The 24,938-nt window shown below is 45.2% G+C and overlaps 1 protein-coding gene across 5 annotated transcripts in view; it reads right to left on the reverse strand.

Annotated features, from left to right (window-relative positions):
- The window catches only part of LOC115140382 (inositol 1,4,5-trisphosphate receptor type 1-like), a 207,660-nt gene that overhangs the window by 112,782 nt on the left and 69,940 nt on the right, over positions 1-24,938 (reverse strand). For 4 of the 5 annotated variants that reach the window (XM_065001816.1, XM_065001812.1, XM_065001811.1 and 1 more), the window contains exons 35-39: positions 19,162-19,282; positions 18,658-18,842; positions 18,408-18,556; positions 13,341-13,452; positions 8,558-8,593 (exon numbers count right to left, since the gene is read on the reverse strand). In XM_065001816.1, coding sequence (XP_064857888.1) covers positions 8,558-8,593; positions 13,341-13,452; positions 18,408-18,556; positions 18,658-18,842; positions 19,162-19,282 — 603 coding nt within the window. The remainder of the gene's footprint in view (positions 1-8,557; positions 8,594-13,340; positions 13,453-18,407; positions 18,557-18,657; positions 18,843-19,161; positions 19,283-24,938) is intronic. The other variant, XM_065001818.1, reaches the window with a different exon arrangement.

A 24,938-nucleotide genomic window follows, 5' to 3' on the forward strand; every position in this document is an offset into this window, starting at 1 on the left:
TGGGTCCCCCCTGAAACAAGGTCAGACAGCTCTGCCAGCACAACCATGGGTCCCCCTGAAACAAGGTCAGACAGCTCTGCCAGCACAACCATGGGTCCCCCTGAAACAAGGTCAGACAGCTCTGCCAGCACAACCATGGGTCCCCCTGAAACAAGGTCAGACAGCTCTGCCAGCACAACCATGGGTCCCCTGAAACAAGGTCAGACAGCTCTGCCAGCACAACCATGGGTCCCCTGAAACAAGGTCAGAAACCAGCACAACCATGGGTCCCCCTGAAACAAGGTCAGACAGCTCTGCCAGCACAACCATGGGTCCCCCTGAAACAAGGTCAGACAGCTCTGCCAGCACAACCATGGGTCCCCCTGAAACAAGGTCAGACAGCTCTGCCAGCACAACCATGGGTCCCCCTGAAACAAGGTCAGACAGCTCTGCCAGCACAACCATGGGTCCCCCTGAAACAAGGTCAGACAGCTCTGCCAGCACAACCATGGGTCCCCCTGAAACAAGGTCAGACAGCTCTGCCAGCACAACCATGGGTCCCCCTGAAACAAGGTCAGACAGCTCTGCCAGCACAACCATGGGTCCCCCTGAAACAAGGTCAGACAGCTCTGCCAGCACAACCATGGGTCCCCCTGAAACAAGGTCAGACAGCTCTGCCAGCACAACCATGGGTCCCCCTGAAACAAGGTCAGACAGCTCTGCCAGCACAACCATGGGTCCCCCTGAAACAAGGTCAGACAGCTCTGCCAGCACAACCATGGGTCCCCCTGAAACAAGGTCAGACAGCTCTGCCAGCACAACCATGGGTCCCCTGAAACAAGGTCAGACAGCTCTGCCAGCACAACCATGGGTCCCCCTGAAACAAGGTCAGACAGCTCTGCCAGCACAACCATGGGTGAAACAAGGTCCCCTGCCAGCACAAACAAGGTCAGACAGCTCTGCCAGCACAACCATGGGTCCCCCTGAAACAAGGTCAGACAGCTCTGCCAGCACAACCATGGGTCCCCCTGAAACAAGGTCAGACAGCTCTGCCAGCACAACCATGGGTCCCCCTGAAACAAGGTCAGACAGCTCTGCCAGCACAACCATGGGTGAAACAAGGTCCCCCTGCACAACCAAACAAGGTCAGACAGCTCTGCCAGCACAACCATGGGTCCCCTGAAACAAGGTCAGACAGCTCTGCCAGCACAACCATGGGTCCCCCTGAAACAAGGTCAGACAGCTCTGCCAGCACAACCATGGGTCCCCCTGAAACAAGGTCAGACAGCTCTGCCAGCACAACCATGGGTCCCCCTGAAACAAGGTCAGACAGCTCTGCCAGCACAACCATGGGTCCCCCTGAAACAAGGTCAGACAGGCCAGCACAACCATGGGTCCCCTGAAACAAGGTCAGACAGCTCTGCCAGCACAACCATGGGTCCCCTGAAACAAGGTCAGACAGCTCTGCCAGCACAACCATGGGTCCCCTGAAACAAGGTCAGACAGCTCTGCACAACCATGGGTCCCCCTGAAACAACTGCCAGCACAACCATGGGTCCCCCTGAAACAAGGTCAGACAGCTCTGCCAGCACAACCATGGGTCCCCTGAAACAAGGTCAGACAGCTCTGCCAGCACAACCATGGGTCCCCCTGAAACAAGGTCAGACAGCTCTGCCAGCACAACCATGGGTCCCCCTGAAACAAGGTCAGACAGCTCTGCCAGCACAACCATGGGTCCCCCCCCAGCTCTGCCAGCACAACCATGGGTGAAACAACCAGGTCAGAGGTCAGAGCTCTGCCAGCACAACCATGGGTCCCCTGAAACAAGGTCAGACAGCTCTGCCAGCACAACCATGGGTCCCCCTGAAACAAGGTCAGACAGCTCTGCCAGCACAACCATGGGTCCCCCTGAAACAAGGTCAGACAGCTCTGCCAGCACAACCATGGGTCCCCTGAAACAAGGTCAGACAGCTCTCAGACCATGGGTCCCTCTGAAACAAGGTCAGACAGCACAACCATGGGTCCCCTGAAACAAGGTCAGACAGCTCTGCCAGCACAACCATGGGTCCCCCTGAAACAAGGTCAGACAGCTCTGCCAGCACAACCATGGGTCCCCCTGAAACAAGGTCAGACAGCTCTGCCAGCACAACCATGGGTCCCCCTGAAACAAGGTCAGACAGCTCTGCCAGCACAACCATGGGTCCCCCTGAAACAAGGTCAAACAGGACAACACAGGGGCTCTGCCATAACTAGAGGGCCTTGTAGGTGTGTGGAGGGGTTGTTCTATCCTTGGGGGCAATGAAAATCCCCACAAGGATAGTAAATCAAGAAAAATTATCCCTCGTGGGGACATTTCTCACATCCCCATGAGGACAAAGGCTATTTTAAGCATAGGGGTTAGGTTTATGGTTAGAATTCGGGTTAGGGTTTCTGTTAGTGTGTCCCAGTAGAGAAGCAGAGGCAGGGTTGTCCTACTGCAGCTCAGTCAGACAGTCAGAAGTGGCTACACCATCCTCCCCCACCGTGACCACATCAAAGCCAGACAGCCACCGTCACGCAGATCTGCTCCCTCTCCACACCGCCCACGGGCCGACCACAGTGACCGCACAGCAACTCCTCATGCTCACCACATCCTCTTCAAAAACCGTTCCACTGAGTTGGAATCTCCCCGCGGCAAGCCCCTGCTGTCGGTCTCTGAAATCTCCAGCTTCCCCATTAGAGGAAACACACACATACAGTTTTATGTGTATACACACACGCGTGCAAGCTTATGTACAGGGAGGGGGGGTGCACGTCCATGTGTTTGTGCTTTAGCAGGCGGAGGGAGACGGAGTCATGTTTAGTTTCGTTGTGACCGAAATGGATCCTGGGGTTTACCGCTTGGCTGCTCACTGTGTCCAAACACCATAAAGACAACAAGGGAACCTAATTAAAATAGTATGTTGCTCTCTGTCATTTTCACTGCAACTGACCTGCTTTTCTCAAACATGTACCACCCAAGATCTAGAGCCAAGGTGAGTTCCAGCCTAGTGAGTGTCAACTTTTGGTAACAATTGGCTGGTCTGGAACTAACTTCGTACTTGGTTAACCATGAGGACCTATTTAGTAAGGTAAAATAATAATTCAGAACGTGGCAGATGGATATGTACTGTATAGAGCTGATACAATTCCCTATTCTACATGAGTATCAGATCTGCTGTACACCATTTGTATCGGACTGCTCTGTGATGTTACTCTTCTAAACAGAGCCCAGGTCCCTCTAACTGATTTGCCTTCCTCTTTAAATCCTGGGCCCAGGTGTTAAGGGAAGACTTTAAAACCTGGCAATCTGCAGTGGAGCCAACTCCACTACCTTACATAACAAGCTGAGTGAGGCAACACAGGCCCCAGCTCAGGCGGAGGACGATGTGAATGTGCGTGTACTCTGCAGTCACGGCCTCACCTATCAGTTGCCAAGCGAAGGTTGGTCCATACGGTACATTATGAAATACCTCATTCAACCGTCAATCACTGAAGTGTACACGCGTGGTTTCCTATCCTGGTTCTGGAGAACCCAGTCAACCCACAGGGTTCTAGCCTAACACTGACAAACATTCGTCTTCACCTAACCAACATCAATCAATATTGAAGCCCTTGATGTGTTGAATCGAGATACAGGTAACTTCCAAAATAAAGGAAACCCCAACATAAAGTGTCTTAATAGGGCGTTGGGCACCATGAGACGCCAGCACAGCTTCAATGCACCTTGGCATAGATTCTACAAGTGTCTGGAAATCTATTGGAGGGATGCGACACCATTCTTCCACAAGAAATCCCATAATTTTGTGTTTTTTTGATGGTGGTAGAAAACACTGTCTCAGGCACCGCTCCAGAATCTCCCATTAGCATTCAATTGGGTTGAGATCTGGTAACAGAAACACAGACACCCTTTTAACCCTCTTTCAAATTCACTGAGATCTCTTCTTCTAGCCATGGTAGCCAAAATAATGGGCAACTGGCATCTTTAGACATGACAATAAGCATGATAGGATGGTAATTGCTCAGGTACTCAGGAAACACACCTGTGTGGAAGCACCTGCTTCAATATACTTTTATCCCTCATTTACTCAAGTGTTTTCATTATTTTGGCAGTTGTCTGTAGTTAGTGCTGGGCTGGAACAAAACTGATCACCCCTGTTAGTTGGAACAGAATTGAGGAGTACTACAAACATATTTGAGAGCAGCGCATAAAGTAACAAACAGTACATATTCATGAGCATTAAGTGTGACCTAAATTTCAGCCCACACACATTCTCCTGCTCTGCCTCAGTGGCGCCGAGGAGATCCACTTTCACAGGAGTAGAGGGTGAAAGGAGAGGAGCCACAAGCACTTTTTTCTATTGTAATTGACTGTACGCTTGTTTATTCCATGTGTAACTCTGTGTCGTTTGTGTCGCACTGCTTTCGACCTGGCCAAGATAAAGCAGTTGTAAATAAGAACTTGTTCTCAGCTAGCTTACCAGGTTAAATCAAGGTGAAATAAAATACATTTTAAAGAAGCCCAGCCGGTGAGGATCACCTCCAACACACTACAACGCCACAGAAAAAACCTCTAACTCCACTTAGGCTAAAGACACAGTGTGAGTGTCTGCAGGACTGTATGTGTGAGAGAAGGAAGGAGAAAAGAGGAAAGGAGAAAAGAGGAAAGGAGAAAAGGGAAAGAGAGAAAGGTGGGATGTTGTGAATGACATTTGAAAGGAGCTAAGAGATGGAAGGGGAAAAGGAAGGAGAGAGAGAAGGAATCAGGGAGAAAGAGGGAGGAATCAGGGAGAAAAAGAGGGAGACACGTTGGCTAGAGAAGGTAGAGTGGGCGAGGTTGCCTGGCTTGCTTTCCTCAATACTGCCTTGTTATTACATCAGAGCTGGCGGCAAGAAGAGAGGGAGGGAGGGGCACTTAACAGGTGTGGATAGGAAAGGCTGTAGATAGCTGTACCGGCCTATATACACCGACCCTGTACGCCCTATAGCCCCCGACTCTGTACGCCCTATACCCTCTGACCTTGTAACCGCTTAGCCTCCGACCCTGCACCCCCTATAGCCTCCGACCCTGCACCCCGTATAGCCTCCGACCCTGCACCCCCTATAGCCCCCGACCCTGTACGCCCTTATAGCCCCGACCCTGTACGCCCTATAGCCCCGACCCTGTACCCCCTATAGCCCCGACCCTGTACCCCCTATAGCCTCCGACCCTGTACCCCCTATAGACCCCGACCCTGTACCCCCTATAGACCCCGACCCTGTACCCCCCTATAGCCCCCGACCCTGTACGCCCTATAGCCCCGACCCTGTACGCCCTATAGCCCCCGACCCTGTACGCCCTATAGCCCCCCGACCCTGTACGCCCTATAGCCCCCGACCCTGTACGCCCTATAGCCCCCGACCCTGTACGCCCTATAGCCCCGACCCTGTACGCCCCTATAGCCCCGACCCTGTACGCCCCTATATACACCGACCCTGTACGCCCTAAAGCCCCCGACCCTGTACGCCCTAAAGCCCCGACCCTGTACGCCCTATAGCCCCCGACCCTGTATGCCCCTATATACACAGACCCTGTACGCCCTATAGCCCCCGACCCTGTACGCCCTATAGCCCCCGACCCTGTACGCCCTATAGCCCCGACCCTGTACGCCCTATAGCCCCCCGACCCTGTACGCCCTATATACACCGACCCTGTACGCCCTATACCCTCTGACCTTGTAACCGCTTAGCCTCCGACCCTGTACCCCCTATAGCCTCCGACCCTGTACGCCCTATAGCCCCCCGACCCTGTACGCCCTATAGCCCCCGACCCTGTACGCCCTATAGCCCCGACCCTGTACCCCTATAGCCCCCGACCCTGTACGCCCTATAGCCCCGACCCTGTACCCCCTATAGCCCCGACCCTGTACCCCCTATAGCCCCGACCCTGTACGCCCTATAGCCTCCGACCCTGTACGCCCTATAGCCTCCGACCCTGTACGCCCTATAGCCCCCGACCCTGTACGCCCTATAGCCCCCGACCCTGTACCCCCTATAGCCCCGACCCTGTACCCCCTATAGCCTCCGACCCTGTACCCCTATAGCCTCCGACCCTGTACCCCTATAGCCCCGACCCTGTACGCCCTATAGCCCCGACCCTGTACGCCCTATAGCCCCGACCCTGTACCCCCTATAGCCCCGACCCTGTACCCCCTATAGCCCTGACCCTGTACCCCCTATAGCCCCGACCCTGTACCCCCTATAGCCCCGACCCTGTACCCCCTATAGCCTCCGACCCTGTACGCCCTATAGCCTCCGACCCTGTACGCCCTATAGCCCCGACCCTGTACGCCCTATAGCCCCCGACCCTGCACGCCCTATAGCCCCCGACCCTGTACGCCCTATAGCCCACCCTGTACCCCTATAGCCCCGACCCTGTACGCCCTATATACACCGACCCTGTACGCCCTATATACACCGACCCTGTACGCCCTATATACACCGACCCTGTACCCCCGACCCTAGACGCCCTATAGCCCAGAACCTGTACCCTCTGACCATGTACCCCCTATAGCCCCCTCCTGCAAAGACAAAGCCAGTGTCTCTGGGACAACAGCTCCTCCGCACTTTTATTGGCTATTATTTCTGAAGGTCACACATCAGTGAAGGGGAGAGAGGTATAGAGAGAGAGATGCAGGCTGGGTTCCAGGGAGAGGGAGAGAGAGGCAGGCTGGGTTCCAGGGAGAGAGGCAGGGAGAGAGATGCAGGCTGGGTTCCAGTGAGAGAGAGGTATAGAGAGAGAGATGCAGGCTGGGTTCCAGGGAGAGAGAGGCAGGGAGAGAGATGCAGGCTGGGTTCCAGGGAGAGAGCGGCAGGGAGAGGGAGAGAGCGGGAGAGGGAGAGAGCGGCAGGGCGAGAGGTTTAGAGAGGCAGGGAGAGGAATAGAGAGAGATGCAGGCTGGGTTCCAGGTAGAGGGAGAGAGAGGCAGGCTGGGTTCCAGGTAGAGGGAGAGAGAGGCAGGCTGGGTTCCAGGTAGAGGGAGAGAGAGGTAGGCTGAGTTCCAGGAAAAATAAAAAAAGCCAGCCCGGTCGTTATGTAACCATTGCCCCAGAGCTGGCAGCGGCCCAGGAATCGTGCAACTTGCAGGCAGGGAAAACTAGGACACAGCCGCACACGCACATCTTCCTAGTCCTAGATATACCGTCACAGTGCCCCCTACTGACATCCTGTGGAAAGCCCAGACCTCACGTAGAATGAGGAAGACACTGAAAAGGTAGATAATGGAGAGAAAGGAAAACTTAAAATCAGGAAATTGTGAAAAGAAGAGAAGGTAAATAAATGGCACACACATGAGAAGCCACCATTACTGGTCCAAAATTTATGTTATAGGTCAAACAGACAGTATCAGAAGTTATATTAAACTCTCCTCTCATGACAACAGGTAGCCTAGCGGTTAGAGCGTTGGGCCAGTACCTGAAAGGTTGCTGGTTCAAATACCCGAGTAGTCAAGGTGAAGAATCTGTTGATTTGTGTCCTTGAACAAGCCACTTAACTCTAATTTGCTCCAGGAGAGCCGTACTACTATGCTGATCCTGTAAAACAAAATTTCCCTGCAGTTCTTCCTGACTAGGAAATACTCCTGGTCCTGCTGCAGTATCATTGACTAAAGCTCCTCCTGAAAGCTCCCTTCATCCTTCTGGGGAAATAGGGAGGGACGTTCCTAAATGAACCATGTACACACATTCCACAGCCCTTTTGAAGGCCCTATAAAAAATACATGAAAACAACTCAACCTACTGTCATGAGTTAGAATAGTAGAACACACAAGGTGCACCAGCAGTTTGTCTATTATGTCAGTCACTGATAGTCACTCAATCAGCCCATGTCAGCAAAACATTGACCTAAAATTAGTATTCATGGTTGAATTAAAAGGGCGGGGGGGGAATTAAAAAGGCCCCTCCATTGGTTTTGTTAGTCAGTCTCGCTCAGATATCACTCAGATAAAAACTGCAAACATTTCTCTCTACCCTATGGCAAAATGTGTAGAACTGCAGGAAATTAGTATAAATGCATAAAATGTGTTATAATATTGCAAAATCTTCTCTCTGCCCCATGGAAAAATGTGTAGAATTGCCACAAACTTGCTTTAAAACTGCAACGTGTTCTCTAAAATGTGTATAATTGCACAAATTGCATGTGGGTACACAAACTTGTGAGCAACTGAGGACCCTCATGATAAGTTCAGATTTCTTGTGGCCTCCACCGCCATCAAAGGGGCCTTAGAGAGACTGGGTATGTCCAAACACACTGACAGCCTGCCCTACCAGCATGGGACTCTGGAACAGCATAACACTATTGGGTAATGCACACACACACACACACACTTAGCTTTACTTACTGAATGGGAGGGTGAGAGGGAAAGCAAACCAGAACTACCACTACAAGCCCAGGCGTACTACCTACTGATCACATATCACCACCACATACAGACACAACCACAGACCTACATTTAAGAGGAAAAGGCACATTGACAGAACAAGTGAACGAGGGAGCAAGAAGTAGAAGAAAAAGAGGAACAACCTCTGGCATATCCATCTCATCATTAAAGGACCTGAGCTGAAAGAGAAGAGAGGAGGGTTAGATTGGTTAGCATAGGGAGGATACAGGCTGCTGCTGTACCATTGTGAACACCACAACATAAGGGAACATATATAAACTTTATTCAGACAACCGATAAATACGGTCTTCAAATCACTCATGTCATGTGTATCTTATCAAACATGTAATACTTTAGAAAAGACACCCTTTCCTCTGGTCTAAAAAAAATATCCCAATGCCCCAGGGCAGTGATTGGGGACATTGCCCTGTGTAGGGTGCTGCCTTTCGGATGGGACATTAAACAGGTGTCTTGACTCTCTGTGGTCACAAAAGATCTCATGGCACTTATTGTAAGAATAGAGGCCCTCATACCATCACGGTCATCTAATCATCACCAGCTTCACTGTAACTATTCCCCACGTCATTGCTGTGAATTAGAATGTGTTCTGTCAACTTACCTGGTAAAATAAGGGTTAAATTAATTTGAAAAAGAATACTATTTGACGAGTCAAATAAGCTTGTGGACCTGGATAGGACTGCAATTCACTTAACACTTTCGTTACTTTTTTACACAGTTATTACACATTGATTACACTAATCACTCCTATTTCATATGTCACAGCGATTCACCGATACATATGGTATGATGCTGGTGCTAAGCGGACATATGGAATTGTTTCAAGATGGTCATACATGGATGATTCTTTGGACCCCTTTAGGTATAAAATAAATGTTTTGATAAAATATTGATTTTTCCGTTACTACTAAAGCCCATATACAGGCATTGAATAACAGTCATAAAAGGCAAAAATTAGAGTCAAAAAATGTATCACAAAAAACAAGGTTTTAAAGTGTCCTAAATCTAGGAATTATACTCAGGAAATATATATATAGACAGTACCAGTCAAAAGTTTGGACACACCTACTCATTCAAGGATTTATCTTTATTTTTCACTATTTTCTACATTGTAGAATAATAGTGAAGACATCACAACTATGAAATAACACACATGGAATCATGTAGTAACCAAAAAAGTGTTTAACAAATCAAAATATATTTTAGATTATTCAAAGTAGCCACCCTTTGCCTTGATGACAGCTCTGCACACTCTTGGCATTCCCTCAAACAGCTTCATCTGGAATGCTTTTCCAACAGTCTTGAAGGAGTTCCTACATATGATGAGCACTTGTTGGCAGCTTTGTCTTCACTCTGTGGTCCAACTCATCCCAAACCATCTCAATTGGGTTGAGGTCGGGTGATTGTGGAGGCCAGGTCATCTGACGCAGCACTCCATCACTCTCCTTGGTCAAATAGCCCTTACACAGTCTGGAGGTGTGTTGGGTCATTGTCCTGTTGAAAAACAAATGAGTGGGACTAAGCGCAAACCAGATGGGATATCACTGCAGAATGCTGTGGTAGCCATGCTGGTTAAGTGTGCCTTGAATTCTAAATAAATCACTGACATTATCACCAGCAAGGCACCCCCACACCTCCTCCTCCATGCTTCACGGTGGGAACCACACATGTGGAGATAATTCGTTCACCTACTCTGCGTCTCACAGATTTCAACCAGTCTGATGTCCATTGCTCGTATTTCTTGGCCCAAGCAAGTCTCCTCTTCTTATTGGTGTGGTTTCTTTGTAGCAATTCGAACATGAAAGCCTGATTCACGCAATCTCCTGTGAACAGTTGATGTTGAGATGTGTCTGTTACTTTTTATTTGGGCTGCAATCGGAGGTGCAGTTAACTCTAATGAACTTATTCTCTGCAGCAGAGGTAACTCTGGGTCTTCCTTTCCTGTGGCGGTCCTCATGAGAGCCAGTTTCATCATAGTGCTTGATGATTTTTGCAACTGCACTTGAAGAAACTTTCAAAGTTCTTGAAATTTTCCGGATTGACTAACCTTCATGTCTTAAAGTAATGATTCTCTGTTTATTTGAGCTGTTCTTGACATAATATGGACTTTAACCAAATAGGGCCATCTTCTGTATAACACCCCTACTTTCTTACAACACAACTGATTGGCTCAAACGCATTAACCTTTTTGGGATAGGGGGCAGCATTTTCACTTTTGGATGAATAGCGTGCCCAGAGTGAACTGCCTCCTAGTCTGTTCCAGATGCTAATATATGCATATTATTTATAGTATTGAATAGAAAACACTCTGAAGTTTCTCAATCTATTTGAATGATGTCTGTGAGTATAACAGAACTCATATGGCAGGCAAAAACCTGAGAAAAAATCCAACCAGGAAGTGGAAAATCTGAGGTTTGTAGTTTTTCAACTCAGCCCCCATTGAAGATACAGGGTAATATTAGTTATGTTTCACTTCCCAAGGATTCCACTAGATGTCAATAGTATTTAGAACCTGTTTTGAGGATTCTACTCTAAAGGAGGGGCTCATAAGGGCTCTTTGAGTGAGTGGTCTGGCAGAGTGCCACAGCCTCGGTCTGGCGCACTCACGTGAAAGGTAGCTACGCTCCACTTCATTTGTACAGACAAAGGAATTGTCCAGTTGGAAAAGTTGTATGTTAAAAACATCCTAAAGACTTACTCCATACTTAGTTTGGCATGTTTCTACGGGCTGTAACAGAACTTTTTGAACTTTTTGTCCAAAGTTCGGCGTGACCTGAACACGCTTATGGATTTGTTTACCAAACGCCCTAACAAAAGAAGATAGTTGGACATAACTGATGGACATTATCGAACAAATCAAACATTTATGGTGGAACTGGGATTCCTGGGAGTGCATTCTGATGAAGATCATCAAAGGTAAATGAATATTTAAAATGCTATTTCTGAGTAATGTTGACTACCCAATATGGCGGGTATCTTTTTGGCTGCTTTGTTGTCTAAAGGCTGTACTCAGATTATTGCATGGTTTGCTTTCTTCATAAAGTTTTTTTGAAATCTGACACAGCAGTTGCATTAAGGAGAAGTTGATCTAAAGTTCCATGTATAACAGTTGTATCTTTCCGCTAGTGGGAACCCCAGTCCTAGAAAGGTTAAGGAAAGAAATGTCATTATTTAACTTTTAACAAGGCACACCTGTTAAATGAAATGCATTCCAGGTGGCTACCTCATGAAGCTGGTTGAGAGAATGCCAAGAGTGTGCAAAGCTGTCAACAAGGCAAAGGGTGGCTACAGTGAAGAATCTGAAATATAAAATATATTTTGATTTGCTTAACACTTTTTGGGTTACTACATGATTCTATATGTGTTATTTCATAGTGTTGATGTCTTCACTATTATTCTACAATGTAAAAAATAGTAAAGATACAACCCTTGAACGAGTGAGTAGGTGTCCAAACTTTTGACTGGTTCTGTATATATTTTTTAATACATATTTAACCCCTTTTTTGGGGGTAGGCACAAAACTACCTTCATTACTTCAATTTATTTTTATACCAGTACCGGGTACCTTCAGACGAATCCCGTGGCACTTGTGGGGGTCGTATAGCAAAATGGAGAACACCATCGTGAGAATCTCCCCTTTCCACAGCGGGGTCCCATTCGTTTGTAGCCCAAACGGTTCGGACACCACTAAATAGAAATTGGCACATCGACTGTACTGACTTCAGACGAGTCTCCTGACACTTGTAGGGGTCAATGAGCAAAACGGACAACACCATCGTGTTCGGTCAAACCGTTCGGACGCTACAGACCGAAAACCTATTTTCGGGATGTCTAATGGTCTGACAAACACCGCTCTAGCTCTGCCACCTTTCACTGCAGATGCGGAAGTGCAACACCGGCGGATGTTTTTTAAAATTATTTTGTTATGCAACTTAGACTGACACACCGGTGTGTCTAACAACTCTAGGGGGATTGAAAGGGATGTACAAATAGCTAGAGAGCTAGTTATTTTCATGAACTGAAATTTGATTTCAATAGGAACACAAGTGGCTGCCTAGCTATTATTGAAAATAACTGCAGTTTCTGCTGGTCATTGTTTTCAGGCTGTTTCAGGCATTGGTGCTAACTAGGTAATCAAGCTTAAGTTAGCTAGCTACCCCAGAAGTTGCTAATAACATCTGCATCTGATCAACATTTTTGATCCTGCTCATTTGATCCTCACACAGACGTTAAAAAGTTATTTTGTTTAGAAGTAATACAAATTTAAATCTAGGCTGTTGACTGGGCACAGATGGTGTTGGCTTTCTTAATGACGCCAAGAGTGTGTCGCATACTGGAAAAGGGTCTATAGAATTTTGTTATTTGTAGTGTCAAATTAAAAGCTTATTTGACGCATCAAAGTGTTATTTGACGTGTATATTTTTGACACGCAAAGACCAAAATTGCGTTCCATAGTAAAAGGTGTTATACACAGATTAAAAAACGTTTTTGGTATAATGGAATAGGGAAATTCCATCCATTCTGAACCAATAGCTTTTATATGAAGATGGACCATCGGGAGCTACAGTACATCTTCATGCTTGTCCTCACACATGGATGCTTTCATTGGGCCATGCAGGTTAGTTAGTGGCCAGCCAAGTATGCATGAGGTCAGTCTAGCTTGGCCAAGCTGTGTGTGTGTGTGTGTATTCATTACATCGACCCATATAATTCCATATCAAATCAGAATAAATATAACACACCCAGACATCGGTTGATGAGTATTACAATGTAAATAATCCTAAAAAGAGGTTAGACACTAGACAGAACTGTTCATCGATCCAACTGTGATTGAAAGAAAGAGATGTTCTTAGATGTTCAGTGCTGCAGCTGGATGTAAGGTAAGAAGTGATGTGGCTCGTGGTTTACCTTCTCTCCGTATCCTCGGTCTTTGGTCATCATCTCTCGGAGGGTCTGCAGGACTTTGATACACAGCCTCTCCTCATTCTCCTCCAGCAGCTGCTTGGTGTGTTTGATCAGCCTGGGGAGAGACAGGGTCAAAGGTCACCATGGGGTCACTAATCATGGGGTTGAGGTCACAAGAGGATTGAATGGATGGGTGGGTTTGGGGGACACCATGCTGGAGTGGCGGTGTTGTGCAGACATTCACATTCATATTTTTGTTATTTAGCAGACACTCCTAACCAGAGTGACTTAACAATCAGTGCATTCAAATAAGTTCAGTAGGAAAATTGACAGCTTCATTAAAAACTACCTGCGAAACACCCGTCTCAACGTCAACAGTGAAGAGGTCGACTCGGGGATGCTGGCCTTCCAGGCAGAGTTGCAAAGAAAAAGCCATATCTCAGACTGGCCAATAATAATAAAAGATTATAAGATGGGCAAAAGAACACAGACACTGGACAGAGGAGTCCCGGAGTCACCTCTTCACTGTTGATGTTGAGACTGGTGTTTTGCGGGTACTGTTGAATGAATCTGCCAGTTGAGGACTTGTGAGGCATCTGTTTCTCTAGACACTCTAATGTACTTGTCCTCTTGCTCAGTTGTGCACCGGGGCCTCCCCCTCATTTTTCTATTCTGGTTAGTACACAGCATTGTATGAGATCTTCAGTTTCTTAGCAATTTCTCACATGGAATAGCCTTCATTTCCCAGAACAATAACAGACTGATGAGTTTCAGAAGAAAGTTCTTTGTTTCTGGCCATTTTGAGCCTGTAATCGAACCCACAAATGCTGATGCTCCAGATCCTTAACCAGTCTAAAGGCCAGTTTTATTGCTTCTTTAATCAGAACAACAGTTTTCAGCTGTGCTAACAATTGCAAAAGCGTTTTCTAATGATCAATTAGCCTTTTCAAATTATCAATTTGGATTAGCTAACACAACGTGCCATTGGAACACAGGAGTGATGGTTGCTGATAATGGGCCTCTGTATGCCAATGTCGATATTTCATGAAAATAAATCTGCCGTTTCCAGCAACAATGGGCATTTACAACATTAACAATGTCTACACTGTACTTCTGATCAATTTGATGTTACTTTAAATTAACAAAAAAAACTATGATTTTCTTTCAAAAACAAGGACATTTCTAAGTGACCCCAAACTTTTGAATGGTACTGTATATAGTACCAGTTCAACGTTTGGACACACCTACTCATTCGAGGGGTTTTCTTTATTTTACTGTTTTCTACAATGTAGAATAATAGTGAAGACATCAAAACTGTGAAATAACACATATGGAATCATGTAGTAACCAACAAAGTGTTAAATCAAAATATATGTTATATATTGAGTTCTTCAAAGTAAACACCCTTAGCCTTGATGACAGCTTTGCAAACTCTTGGCATTCTCTCAGCCAGCTCGATGAGGTAGTCACCTGGAATGCATTTCAATTAACAGGTGTGCCTTGTTAAAAATTAATTTGTGGAATTTCTTTCCTTCTTAATGCATTTGAGCCAATCAGTTGTGTTGTGACAAGGTAGGGGTGGTATACAGAAGATAGCTCTATTTGGTAAGAACAGCTTAAATAAGCAAAGAGAAATGAGAGTCCATCATTACTCTACTTCAATGCGGAAAAGTTAGAAAACTTTGAATGTTTCTTCAAGTGCAGTCGCAAAAACCATCAAGCGATATGATGAAACTGGCTCTCATGAGGACCGCCACAGGAAAGGAAGAACCAGAGTTACCTCTACTACAGAGGATAAGTTCATTAGCGTTACCAGCCTCAGAAATTGCAGCCAAAATAAATGCTTCAGAGTTCAAGTAAAAGACACATCAACATCAACTGTTCAGAGGAGACTGTGTGAATCAGGCCTTCGTGGTCAAATTGCTGCAAAGAAACCACTATTAAAGGACACCAATAATAAGAAGAGACTTGCTTGGGCCAAGAAACATGAGCAATGGACATTAGACTGGTGGAATCTGTCCTTTGGTCTGATGAGTCCAATTTGGAGATTTTTGTTCCAACCGCCGTGTCTTTGTGAAACGCAGAGTAGGTGAATGGATGATCTCCACATGTGTGGTTCCCACCATGAAGCAAGGGGGAGGTGTGATGGTGCTTTACTGATGACACTGTCTGTGATTTATTTAGAATTCAAGGCACACTTAACCAGCATGGCTGCCACAGCATTCTGCAGTGATGCGCCATCCCATCTGGTTTGCACTTTGTGTAACTACCATTTGTTTTTCAACGGGACAATGACCCAACACACCACCAGGATGTATAAGGGCTATCTGATCAAGAAGAATGTTACCATGCATGCAAAATGTGTGTAGAATGTACATGTAAAAATATAAAACTTATTTTTGTCCGCCCAAGAGTTGTATGGGCCAAAAACAAATCTAAAATAAAAAAGTTTTATAGGAAAAAACAATCACATATCACAGTCATTGCAAGTAGAACCTTATTAATTTGGTTAATATTCACTTTTGATTGGACCTTTCTATTCAGGTGATGTCAGATGAAAAAATTAATTCAGGCAGACACATGATAACGGGTTCACTCTTCCCACGACCAATAATCTTATCCACAAATGTTCTCTTTGTGAAGGCCTTAGCCTCACACAACTGTGTCACCAAATATAGGCAATACCCGATCGTACGTAATGACTGAGGTACTGTATAAAAATGACCCCCAGAGGTAGCCATCTGTCAGAATGAGGGCTTCTATAGTTCTACTGGTGTTGCTGCTGACAGTGATTAAACAATAATGACCAAACGGAATGAATGCAATCTCTCTTCTTCGATGATGTATTCGCAGACAGACCATAGGTGGTGTGACACTACATTGATCTACCCCAAAGTCATCACAAACATCAGCAAGGCTTAGAACCAAGTTACAGGTACAATGTACTATGCATGTATTTCAACCATTGGATGACAAATAAAATATAAAAAATATACACGTAACAAACTGTATGTTTTTTCCTGATAGAGGTCTCTTTACAGCACTAGTGAGAGGCGTCTACTACTTCAGATACATGGTCTGTGGTCAACTGAATTCCACAGGTTTGGGTGTAGGCTTGTTTAAGAATGGCCAGTGAGCTGTATTCAGTCGTGGCCAAAAGTTTTGAGAATGACACAAATATTAATTTCCAAAAAGTGTGCTGCTTCAGTGTCTTCAGATATTTTTGTCAGATGTTACTATGGAATACTGAAGTATAATTAGAAGCATTTCACAAGTGTCAAAGGCTTTTATTGATAATTACATGAAGTTGATGCAAAGAGTCAATATTTGCAGTGTTGACCCTTCTTTTTCACTACCTCTGCAATCCGCCCTGGCATGCTGTCAATTAACTTCTGGGCCCCATCCTGACTGATGGCAGCCCATTCTTGCATAATCAATGCTTGGTGTTTGTTAGAATTTGTGGGGTTTTGTTTGTCTACCCACCTCTTGAGGGTTGACCACAAATTCTCAATGGGATTAAGGTCTGGGGAGTTTCCTGGCCATGGACCCAAAATATCGATGTTTTGTTCCACTAGCCACTTAGTTATCACTTTTGCCTTATGGCAAGGTGCTCCATCATGCTGGAAAAGGCATTGTTCGTCACAAAACTGTTCCTGGATGGTTGGGAGAAGTTGCTCTTGGAGGATGTGTTGGTACCATTCTTTATTCATGCTGTGTTCTTAGGCAAAATTGTGAGTGAGCCCACTCCCTTGGCTGAGAAGCAACCCCACACATGAATGGTCTCAGGATGCTTTACTGTTGGCATGACACAGGACTGATGGTAGCGCTCACCTTGTCTTCTCCGGACAAGCTTTTTTCTGGATGCCCCAAACAATTGGAAAGGGGATTCATCAGAGAAAATGACTTTACCCCAGTCCTCAGCAGTCCAATCCCTGTACCTTTTGCAGAATATCAGTCTGTCCCTGATGTTTTTCCTGGAGAGAAGTAGCTTCTTTGCTGCGCTTCTTGACACCAGGCCATCCTCCAAAAGTCTTCACCTCACTGTGCGTGCAGATGCACTCACACCTACCTGCTGCCATTCCTGAGCAAGCTCTGTACTGGTGGTGCCCCGATCCCGCAGCTGAATCAACTTTAGGAGACTTACTGGACTTTCTTGGGCACCCTGAAGCCTTCTTCACAACAATTGAACCGCTCTCCTTGAAGTTCTTGATGATCCGATAAATGGTTGATTTAGGTGCAATCTTACTGGCAGCAATAACCTTGCCTGTGAAGCCCTTTTTTTGCAAAGCAATGATGACGGCACGTGTTTCCTTGCAGGTAAACATGGTTGACAGAGGAAGAACAATGATTCCAAGCACCACACTCCTTTTCCAGTCTGTTATTCGAACTCAAATCAGCATGACAGAGTGATCTCCAGCCTCATCCTCGTCAACACTAACACCTGTGTTAATGAGAGAATCATTGACATGATGTCAGCTGGTCCTTTTGTGGCAGGGCTGAAATGCAGTGGAAATGTTTTTGAGGGATTCAGTTCATTTGCATGGCAAAGAGGGAATGTGCAATTAATTGCAATTCATCTGATCACTCTTCATAACATTCTGGGGTATATGCAAATTGCCATCATACAAACTGAGGCAGCAGACTGTGAAAGTTTATATTTGTGTCATTCTCAAAACTTTTGGCCATGACTGTACACTGCTGAAGTTAATACTGATGGAGAGTCAGAATCTAATGCAGCAATTCTCCTGGAGTTAGAGTAAGGAGATGTAGGTATACATCCCGCTTCCATCAATCTACCAGATCTATCTATTCATATGGTCATAACACCTTCAATGGCTTCCTGCTCTTCACCATGCAAGTTATGTTATCATGTTGAACAGAGCTGAAGGAAGTGCTTGGTTGAATTCCTCCAACCAATAAATACATTCATCAAGAATTGGCAATGTGCCTTTCTTTAATTTGGTTTTCAATATTATTATTATTATTTTTAACCATATGTCCATATAATATCCCAGACACTGTATACTTTGTATAGGGTTGGGGTGGGATTGTTAGCGTAAACACACGTACTTGCAGATGAATCCGCCACTCTCACACTTCCTGCGGGAGTCTGTGTTCTCCGGAAAGAGCAGCTCTGGCCGATGCAGCACATCCACTAGGACAGACAGCTCAGCCTGGACCAACGGACGCAGACGGTCCTCTAGAGCTGACACTATGTCCTACGGAGGGGGAGTGAGGAACGGAGGGAGATAGGGAGGGGGAGGGTTAAGACAGAGACACGTTTAAAGGACAGACGGACTCACAAACACAGTGTACCCACCTGCAGTCTCTCAATGATGTTCCTGTAGTCTCGTGAAGCGGTCAGTACAGAGTCTCTGCGGGCAGCATTGCGGGCAGACATTCTCCAGGACATTGCTGTCTTCTGGACGATGTTGTTGGACTTCACAAACAGGTTGTTCACCTGGCTGTCCAGATCCACTGGGATGGCGATGGCTCGCCCTTTAGCTGTCACACACCAAGAAAGACAAATAATGTGTGTGAAGAGGTCTTACAGGCGGTAGGATACAACACTCATCTTTAGAGTACATCCCAATCATAATACCACTGTCTCATCAGGGGATTTGACTAACAAAAGAACAACAAATTACTAACATCAAGTTGGATTTCTTTGAAAACATACATAAATAAAGTGTTATATAGCATGTCAAATCTATACATACACCAGAGTAGTTCATAGAACTACTTATTATTTTGAGTTGTCTTTGTTAGTTGATGATATAATAAGTGTTGGGGGTTAGTGTTAGGAATGTGTGGTCCTCCTTACCCACGTCAGACAGCACCTTGATACAGCTCTCCACTGAGCCCTTCTGAACTGGGACCAGCCAGTTACAGTGATACACTCTGAACACTGCCTGTAACTGCTGAACAAACACAGGCTGTCTGGTCTGGGGACAGGGAGAAGGTAGAGGGAGAATAATAATAATATTAAGTTATAACACAGATCAACTACACTGAACAAAAATATAAACGCAAGTGTAAAGTGTTGGTCCCATGTATCATGAGCTGAAATAAAACATCACTGAAATTTTCGATAAGCAAAAAAAGCTTACTTTTCTCACATTTTATGCACAAATTTGTTTACGTCCCTGTTAATGAGCATTTCTCCTTAGCCAAGATAATCCATCCACCTGACAGGGTGGCATATCAAGAAGCTGATTAAACAGCATGATCATTACACATGTGCTGGGGACAATAAAATGCCACTAAAATGTGCAGTTTTGTCACACAAATCCATGCCACAGATGTCTCAAGTTGAGGAAGCGTGCAATTGGCATGCTGACTGCAGGAATGTTCACCAGAGCTGTTGCCAGAGAACTGAATGTAAATTTTTCTACCCTAAGCCGCCTCTAAAGTCGTTTTAGAGAATTTGTCAGTACTTCCAACCGGTCTCACAACCGCAGACCATCTGTGACCACGCCCAGGACCTCCACATCCAGGCTTCTTCACCTCAGACCACGTGTAACCACGCCAGCCCAGGACCTCCACATCCAGGCTTCTTCACCTCAGACCACGTGTAACCACGCCAGCCCAGGACCTCCACATCCAGGCTTCTTCACCTCAGACCACGTGTAACCACGCCAGCCCAGGACCTCCACATCCAGGCTTCTTCACCTCAGACCACGTGTAACCACGCCAGCCCAGGACCTCCACATCCAGGCTTCTTCACCTCAGACCACGTGTAACCACGCCAGCCCAGGACCTCCAGATCCAGGCTTCTTCACCTCAGACCACGTGTAACCACGCCAGCCCAGGACCTCCACATCCAGGCTTCTTCACCTGCGGGATCATCTAAGAACAGCCACCCGGACAGCTGATGTGGGTTTGCACAACCAAAGAATTTCTGCACAAACTGTCAGAAACCATCTCAGGGAAGGTCATCTGCTTGCTCGTTGTCCTCACCAGGGTCTGACATTGTAACTGACTGCAGTGGGAAAATGCTCACCTTCGATGGCCACTGGCACGCTGGAGAAGTGTGCTCTTCACGGATGAATACCGGATTCAAATGTACCGGGCAGATGGCAGACAGCGTGTATGGTGACGTGTGGGCGATATGCTGATGTCAATGTTGTGAACAGAGTGCCCCATCGTGGCAGTAGAGTTATGGTATGGGCAAGCATATGCTACAGACAATGAACAAAATATCGATGGCAATTTGAATGCACAGAGATACCATGATCCTGAGGCCCATTGCTGTGCCATTAATTTGCCGCCATCACCTCATGTTTTAGCATGGTAATGCACACCATCATGTCGCAAGATCTATACACAATTCCTGGAAGCTGAAAATGTCCCAGTTCTTCCATGGCCTGCATACTCAGACAGATCACCCATTGAGCATGTTCAGGATGCTCAGGATCGATGTGTACGACAGGGTGTTCCAGTTCCCGCCAATATCCAGCAACTTCGCACAGCCATTGAAGTGGAGTGGGACAATATTCCACAGGCCACAATCAAAAGCCTGATCAACTCTATGCAAAAGGAGATGTGACGCTGCATGAGGCGAACCAGATACTGACTGGTTTTCTGATCCACGCTCCTACCTTTATTTTTTATATATTTTTTTTATCTGTGACCAACAGATGCATATCTGTATTCCCAGTAATGTGAAATCCATAGATTTGGGCCAAATCCATAGATTTGGGCCAAATTCATTTATTTCAATTTACTTATATCAACAGTAAACAGTCAATCACCACCTTCCGGAGACACCTGAAACCCCACCTCTTTAAGGAATACCTAGGATAGGATAAAGTAATCCTTCTCACCCCCCCCCCCCTCCCCCTTAAAAGACCTAGATGCACTATTGTAAAGTGGCTGTTCCACTGGATGTCATAAGGTGAAAGCACCAATTTGTAAGTCGCTCTGGATAAGAGCGTCTGCTAAATGACTTAAATGTAAATGTAACTCAGTAAAATATTTGAAATTGTTACATGTTGCATTTACATTTTTGTTCAGTGTAGATAATACTATAAGGTCTATAGAACTATGCTATTGTATACCTAACAGGAATGTTTCCAACTCACACTTAATATCAAGTATCCACCATTACAAATCAAATGTACACCTAACTAGAGGTCGGCCGATTAATTAGGGCCGATTTCAAGTTTTCATAACAATCGGAAATCGGTATTTTTGGGTGACGATTTGCCAATTTTTGATTTAATATTTTTTTTTACACCTTTATTTAATCTTTATTTAACTAAGTCCATTAAGAACACATTCTTATTTTCAATGACGGCCTAGGAACAGTGGGTTAACTGCCTTGTTCAGGGGCAGAAAGACAGATTTTCACCTTGTCAGCTCGGGGGACCCCATCTTGCAAACGTACAGTTAAATAGTGCAACGCAATAGCGACCTGCCTCTCTCTCGTTGCACTCCACAAGTAGACTGCCTGTTACACAAATGCAGTAAGCCAAGGTAAGTTGCTAGCTAGCATTAAACTTATCTTATAAAATACAATCAATAATAATCACTAGTTAACTACACATGGTTGATGATATTACTAGATATTATCTAGCGTGTCCTGTGTTGCATATAATCTGACTGAGCATACAAGTATCTGACTGAGCGGTGGTAGGCAGAAGCAGGCGAGTAAACATTCATTCAAACAGCACTTTAGTGCGTTTTGCCAGCAGCTCTTCGTTGTGCGTCAAGCATAAGCGCTGTTTATGACTTCAAACCTATCAACTCCCGAGATGAGGCTGGTGTGACCGAAGTGAAATGGCTGGCTAGTTAGCGCGCGCTAATAGCATTTCAAACTTCACTCGCTCTGAGCCTTGGGGTGGTTGTTTCCCTTGCTCTGCATGGGTAACGCTGCTTCGATGTGGTGGCTGTTGTCGTTGTGTTGCTGGTTCGAGCCCAGGGAGGAGCGAGGAGAGGGACGGAAGCTATACTGTTACACTGGCAATACTAAAGTGCCTATAAGAACATCCAATAGTCAAAGGTTAATGAAATACAAATGGTATAGAGGGAAATAGTCCTATAATAACTACAACCTAAAACTTCTTACCTGGGAATATTGAAGACTCATGTTAAAAGGAACCACCAGCTTTCATATGTTCTCGTGTTCTGAGCAAGGAACTGAAACGTTAGCTTTCTTACATAGCACATATTGCACTTTACGTTCTTCTCCAACAGTTTGTTTTTGCATTATTTAAACCTAATTGAACATGTATCATTATCTACTTGAGGCTAAATTGATTTTATTGATGTATTATATTAAGTTAAAATAAGTGTTAAATCAGTATTGTTGTAATTGTCATTATTACAAATAAATTTTTTAAATATATTTTTTAATGATTTTTTTTTTAAATCGTCCGGTTAATCGGTATCGACTTTTTTGGTCCTCCAATAATCGGTATCGGTGTTGAAAAATCATAATCGGTCGACCTCTACACCTAACCCTGTGAAACAACATGATGGCACAATGGGAAATCTGCCTCAGATTTTGCTGCATCCTCACAACCTGTTACCTTACACCACAAACCCCTCCCCCTTCTGACTGTGTTAGGGTAGAGGGGGAGGGGTGATAACACCTGTAACCAGGCCAGCAGGGTGGAGGTGAAGAATCAAACTGCTGGGTTTAGCGGCAGTTAGCTTTCCCATGTGAAACACCAAGCACCAAAATCACACCGTCATATTGGCCCAGCCCACCCAAACCCCTGTGTGACACCACAGTGACAACACCCTGTCAGACCAACTGAATATGACTAAACAAAAATAGTTTGTATTCAGACAAAAATTGGAGAGGAAACATTGCATTTGTGCTAAGGTTGTCTAACCCTACCAACACCAGCTGAGGTAATGGGATGGAAAAGCACATGCACCTGCATACTCACACACAAAACATTAGCACCCAGATGTGTGTGGTCCCCATTCCAATAAATGTAAATAAAATACCTCTATCATTTTCCCCAAAAGTGAGGCCTGCAGCAGAGGATGAAAGCAGTCAGAAAATAAAATAATTGTCAGTGACAATATTCAGGACAAGCCACTTAATAACCTGGTATCTCACCTCTCTTACAGTCTCTACGCCAGGGATGATCAAGTAGATTAAGACGCGGGATGATTTTTTTTCTTGAGCGGATGGTCAGGGGGCCGGAAGATAATTACAAATATTTTGTTGACTGCAAATTGACCGTAAAAAGCCCAAACAGATATAATATTTGACTAAAACATAATCACATTACATATGATCACATTGTGCGTGAGAATACTTTGGAACAGATGATCAAAATCACTTGCAGCTGATTTTGCTGGTGTCTTTACAGTATTCTGTCCAACAATAAAAAATGAAATAAAATAATTGTTCAGAAAACTTGGGGGGCCAAATAAAATCACCCTTGGGCCAAATTTTGCCAGGAGGCAACCAGTTGGGGAACCTTGCTCTACACACTGGTGCAGATGCCCATAAAAATCAACTCTTACCCTACGGGTTCCGGAGCCTGCTGCTACATGACAATTAAATTGCACCCACCTGGTGTCACAGGTCTAAATCAGTGCATGATTAAAAGGGAACAATGGGAAAAAAATGCAATGGAACTGCCTTCATGGTCCAGAGTTCAGTTTGAGGGTTCTAGAAGGTCTAATGTCTTCTATTCTAGGAATTGAAGAGCGAGCCGTTTACCAAGAAGTACAAGAATGGACATTGAACACAATGATCAACAATTACTGCATGTTGTCTACCAAGGATATGACTGTACAACGGCATGATAATCATTACAGACGGTCACAGCAAGAGGCTACAGCCCTCTAAGGCTAGGATGATGACTAACTCCATGTTCCAGGATGAAAGACTGAAATGGCAAACGAGGTTGAAGGAACTGAGGGAAGGAGGTGTGTACTGGCGTTCTCTGACAGTACGTCACTCTATGTTCAGAGAAGGGGTGCATTTTAAAACCGTATTGCTCGGACACACACACACACACACACACACACACACACACACACACACACACACACACACACACACACACACACCTTGTCTAGAGTTATGTGATTCACCATCTACATTTTCAGAAATTGGTAGGAATCACTTAAGCCATTAACCCATTTGACCCATTTGAATTCAATCACTTTTTGACAGCATCCCTTTTTTGATTTACACAAAACTTTCTATACATGTTTGCCCACAGAAAATGTTTATTTTTAGACCTGAATTCAGGATGCATCCGGCCGTGATTGGGAGTCCCCTGCATCACATCCAGCCGTGATAGTAGTCCGGGTTTGGCCGGGGTAGGCAGTCATTGAAATAAGAATTTGTTCTTAACTGACTTGCCTAGTGATATATATATATATATATATAAAAAATAAAAGTGATCAAAGTTGACCCATTATGCATACCACGAGACATTCATGTCTTCATCACTGGAAAAGATAAACCATTGAGTGTGATATCATTTAACAGTGTTGTACTTGAAACTTGAAAATAATATTTTGTAATATGTATTTATTTTTAAACCTTTAATGTCAATTATCTAAAAATGCATAAACTCAGATGTAATTTTTAAAAATCATATTTGCATATATTGAAGCTTAGAC

Source organism: Oncorhynchus nerka, linkage group LG2 (genome assembly GCF_034236695.1).
Source record: "Oncorhynchus nerka isolate Pitt River linkage group LG2, Oner_Uvic_2.0, whole genome shotgun sequence".
Lineage (NCBI taxonomy): Eukaryota > Metazoa > Chordata > Actinopteri > Salmoniformes > Salmonidae > Oncorhynchus > Oncorhynchus nerka.